Source organism: Monodon monoceros, unplaced genomic scaffold (assembly GCF_005190385.1).
Source record: "Monodon monoceros isolate NGI ecotype Baffin Bay Population unplaced genomic scaffold, NGI_Narwhal_1 Super_Scaffold_22, whole genome shotgun sequence".
NCBI lineage: Eukaryota > Metazoa > Chordata > Mammalia > Artiodactyla > Monodontidae > Monodon > Monodon monoceros.
Window position 1 is genome coordinate 87,462,404 of NW_021703779.1, and position 4,962 is coordinate 87,467,365.

The 4,962-nt window shown below is 40.1% G+C and overlaps 1 protein-coding gene across 1 annotated transcript; it reads right to left on the reverse strand.

Moving 5' to 3' along the window:
- Positions 1-2,100: 2,100 nt before the first annotated feature.
- On the reverse strand, positions 2,101-4,723 carry SLC25A53 (solute carrier family 25 member 53). The gene has a single exon (XM_029240900.1). It carries the CDS (start codon positions 4,634-4,636, stop codon positions 3,716-3,718), a length of 921 nt encoding a protein of 306 aa, XP_029096733.1. The 5' UTR covers positions 4,637-4,723; the 3' UTR covers positions 2,101-3,715.
- Between the last annotated feature and the right edge of the window lie 239 nt (positions 4,724-4,962).

Consider the following 4,962-nt stretch of genomic DNA (forward strand, 5'->3'; position numbering starts at 1 on the left):
GTGTCCCCCTTCCGGTAACAAGAAGATAAATCTATAAAGAAAAGTAAAGAAATGATATCATAATAGTCAGGATAGGAGTTATCTCTAGGATGGGTGGAGGAAGGTCATCAGTGAGGGGCCTGGAGTGCAGGAGGACTAGGGGTGGGGGTTATCAAGATGTTGCATTTCTTGTCTTGGATGGTCATTACATGGGCAATAGCTTTATAAATGTTCTTTTAACTGGCAGTTCTCTTCTGAATGCTTCTCTTTTCCTAATGAAATAGAAAGTAAGGTCATGAACTGGGACTGAGGATGGGGGAGGTGTTGAAGATTTGAGGAAAAGGAAGATGGTATGAAAGAAACAGAGAAGTTGGAGAGTAAACAGAATAGGGAAATACAGTATTTTTTACCTTATTCTTTTAGGAAAGCTTTTCACTTTTTTCCTGAGTTATCATGTTTTTTATCTCCTATACAACATTATTTTATTAACTTTAATATACTACACTATATGCAGTTATCCCAAACACATTGTTAAATTATGCTGTTTAATGTTTAAAACTAAATGTTAAAAGCGAAATTAAGTCTTCATAAACCATATACTTATGATAATAGTTTTAATACATTAGTTACTCATTATTTCACCTTGAGCGTTAGGAAGCTGATGTAGTTTATATTTAGACAAAAATACATAGAGCTCAGACAGGGATTTTTATTCTTTTTCTTTCAACTTTCTGTACCAAGTAGCTTTAGTGTCAACTTCTATATTTTATAAGTTTTAAACAGACGTAGGTTTTTATTACCTCTTTATTTTATTGATCTCAAGTCCAAAGGCCATTTTTTAAATGTCAGAAAATATAATATTAACACCACAAAACTAAATATTGATATTTAAAATTACTAGAAAACCATTACACTCTTAAATTTTACTTAGAAGATTTAAATGGGGAAAGTTGATTGGTCTATATAATTTTAGAATTTTACCTAGGTTTTTATATGAATCAATCTGTAAAAATAAACTATTTCAATTATAACATGATTTAGTTGTAAATTCATGTTTATAATTGCATAGCTTCAAGTATTAACACACATAATGTAAAGTATTTAAAAAGGCAAATATAGTAAATTTAAACAATTATCACTAATGTAGCTTTAAAATATGCCATGAGTTTTCATTTTCTAATATTCTGTAATAACTGTGCCAGTGTCATAGAGATAAAGCTCTTAGTCTTTTTAAAAGAATTTGAATCTACAAATACTGAATCTAGAAATATTAAAAATTGCAACTCAGATAGTTCAGGAAAAAATACCATGTGTGTGTAGACAGAGAATGAGTTCTCAAATAATAAAGCAAATGGTTTATGGGTATTCTTTAAACTCTACTTATGCTGGCAACTTTTCTAGAAGTTCAAAATTATTTCTAAATAAGAATTTTAAATGAAGAACTGACACATGGACTGACACAGTGACATAAGTGGAAATGGACAGTGTACTTGGAAATAAATGCATCTCTTGAATAAGAAAAGTGGGCGAGTACGAGAGTTTATCCCCTTCTTTTCAGCTTAAAAACCAAAGCCATTAGCTAAGTAATGATTTTTGTAAATACTTTTTTTATTCTGAAAGCTAGCCTTTAAATAGAAATAGCTGCTCTTCTACTTTTCCTTCCCTTGTACAAACTCTGTGTTCCCCATACTTGAATCTGCAAGCAGAGTACTGTCCCACCCCATCTAAGTCTGCACAGGGATCAGACATGGGAGCTCATCTGCAGCGATTCTGGACCAGCCATTTTCTGTTGACCTTGCTGGCAAATGCTTTCTGATCTCATATTGCTTATAGCTGTGTCTTTAATTTCTTTGATATTCAGTGAGGAATCCCCACAGCTAGGATCTACAGTCAGATCATTATAAATGGCAATTTTGGTTTGGTAAGGAGGTGCAAGTGGAGATCATTACATGATATCATCTATAAGGGAAAAACTGCAACATATGTCATCTTGGAAATCCTCAAAATTCCAGAGTTAAAATGAATCGGACCATTAGGCAATGTCTCTGTGAAATTTCAGATCCTACAGTGCTGTCAACAACAAACATGTCACCAATAACACAAACTCATCAAATGTCCCAGTTGAAAGTCATCTTTAATTACTGTTGTTACTATTATCAGCAGCAGCAGCATCATTATCATTAGCACAAAACTAAATCCACTAATAAAGCAAAAACCACACCCCAAAGGCAGGTCTTAATGACAGTGAATCAATAACATTACCTTCATGTACAAGGGACAGCACCCTGAGGATAAAGACCATATCACAGCTTGATAATCAATTCAATAATTCAGCCAACATTATTGAGCACCTAAGCACAATGGGAGATTTAAAAATGTGTACAAGAATCCCTGCTTTCAAGGAGTTTTACAGTCTAGTAGGAGGTATTGAAGAACATCAAGAACACAGGCCACATGAAATCAGTGACATAATGGAATCAGTGCCACATATGAATATTGGAGAGGGGCATCACACGAGACTAATGTCACATTCAGTTAGGGGCAATCACATTCAGTTAGGGATAATCAGAAAAGGCTCCTTAGAGAAGGTGGCATCTGAGCTGGGCTTTGAGAAACCGGAAGGATTTTGGCAGACTGGCATGTGGGGAATGGGTATTGCAGGTGGAGAAAATAGTGTGGGCCAAAGCATGGCCATGGGAAAGCTAGTGGCATGTTTGGGGAGGGAACAATAGTCCAGTTTGGCTAGGATATAGGATCTATGTAAGTGGGAATGGTGTGATAAAATGCTACAAGTTTTATGAGGACCATATTTTGAATGGCTCTGAATGACAGGCTATAATTTCAGATCTTTAACTTATGTCACAGTAACTATATTTATCCACAGCAATAAAATATGCAATTATTTATGAAGAGATATAGTCATTCCAGTTCCAGATTTCTTAGGGAACCTCAAGTGGTTTCTAGGCAATGTTATTGCCTTGCTATCAAAACTGTCCCAGCATTTAACACCAATCAACCTATAGTAGAATTTTCTATTCTGCATGCAACTAAACCTATTCCCTCAAAGTCTATTCTTCCCATCCATCCAGGGACCACACTTCTTCCCACTCCCATCAGTTCTTGTGGCACATGATCAGTTGAGGCAAGTGTAACTCAGGATTTCCAGCCATAACTGCTACCCTGAAACTAGTACCCATAGCCTTGAGAAGTGAGAGTGGTGGTGGTGGCAGGAGTAGTGAACAATGTCATGAAAATGTAGCCATCTGAGAAAGTCTATGGAATCCCCATCCTAAGAGTCAAGCTTTGTTCTCTGAAATTGGAATTCCTGATCCTCCACTCAGTTTGGTCCAGAGGACAACTGGAGGGGTCCCAGAACTCACAGTGCCTAATTAAGGTCACCTTTTAGAGTTTCCTCTTATTCATATCTTTTAGAGTCAGTGAATTCCTTAAAGGAATGACATTTCATGTGGTTTACCAGTTACTTAAAGGCTTCCTGGGTCTGAGCCTGTTGAAGCTGTGGATAGACCGGGGTGAATTTCTTTTGCTAACCAAGGAACACTGTTGGCTTTGTCTTTGCCCGATAGGCTGGTAGTTGGGAACTTCTCGAGTGCAATGACAGTTGAAAGATGCTAAAGAATAGTTGTATTAGGTGACCAAGCTAAAGAAGTAAGCTATTTAAACCAACCCAGGAAAGCTTAGAATAACAAGTTGCCATGGCCACACTGCCTGCAGCTAGTCAGTCTTTCAGCTCTTTCCTGGAATGATACCTCCTCTGGAGGAAGTCATGGATAGCAGTAGTGATGCCCCATGTCACGCTGGACCTTAGGATGACCAGGGAACCTCCACGGTAGATCAGGAACACCTTTCGGCCCCGAGTGTCCCACACGTCCTGGGCAGAGGCCCACAGGCTTGGCATGCTCTGCCAGCCAATATGGGACTGCATATTGGCAACTAGCACAATCAGAGGATACAGAACTAGGCAGGTGATTGTTCCATTGACACTCCCAGACACCAAGGCAGGAACCCAATGGGGCAGGCCTTGCTCTGCCAAGCTATCCTGAATGGGATCCTTGAAGGAGAAATACAGAGCACTCCCCAGGCTGTTCCTGAGAAGGACAGGCCAGAAACCGCGATAGTAACCCAGCGACAGCCGCCCCCAAAGCCCATAAGAGTGGAATTCCTTGAGAATGCTGAAGGTGCTGGGAAAGCGAGCTTGCTTGCGACCATCCTGGAGCACATTTTGCACCCTTTCAAAGGGGCTGAGTGCCACAGCCTCCACTACACCAGACATGAGCCCTGCAGCCCAGCGGTGTCCCAGGGAGTGTGGCCCAACAGGGGAGAGACAATACAGCAGGCTATCATAAGTCCCAAACAGCAGAGTCCCTTGCAACGTCTTGGAGAGAAGAGGCGGGTAGATTCCCCGGTAGAAATATTGAGGGCCTTCATGCCAAAGCTGCCGCACAGCCTCTGACACCGCCACAGCATGGATCTGTTGCCGGAACACAACCTTATAGATAGGAAAGGTCAGAAAAGTAGACATAAAGTTGGAAACGGCCCCAAGGGCGTAGGCCTGGGAGTGCCAGCTTCTCTTTCCCGGAGACTCTGTTCGTGTCCAGTGCTGAAGCTCCTTCCCAGGAGAGTGGTTCTGTTCCCCCATGCTGAAGATAACTGGGTGCAGAGGGAAGAGACTGGCAAGAGTGGAAAAAAAAGAGGTTAGACTGACCAATGAAATCTGTTAGTGAGCATTTTCATTGCTTAGTTAGAAACAGAGTTCCAAGAAACTCAGCTCTAAGGGAACAAGCAACTTGGGGGGCCAGTTTCTGAGAAACAAGGGCACTCTTAAGAAAGAATCCATCCACTTTAAATTAAAACAAAGGCAGTGAGTTTTGCTGAACAGAGACACCTCTACAGTGTTTTTCTGATCCAGCAAATACTCTCATATTCAAAGAAGGTTGAAGAAAATAAAATTGGGAAAGGAGGGCT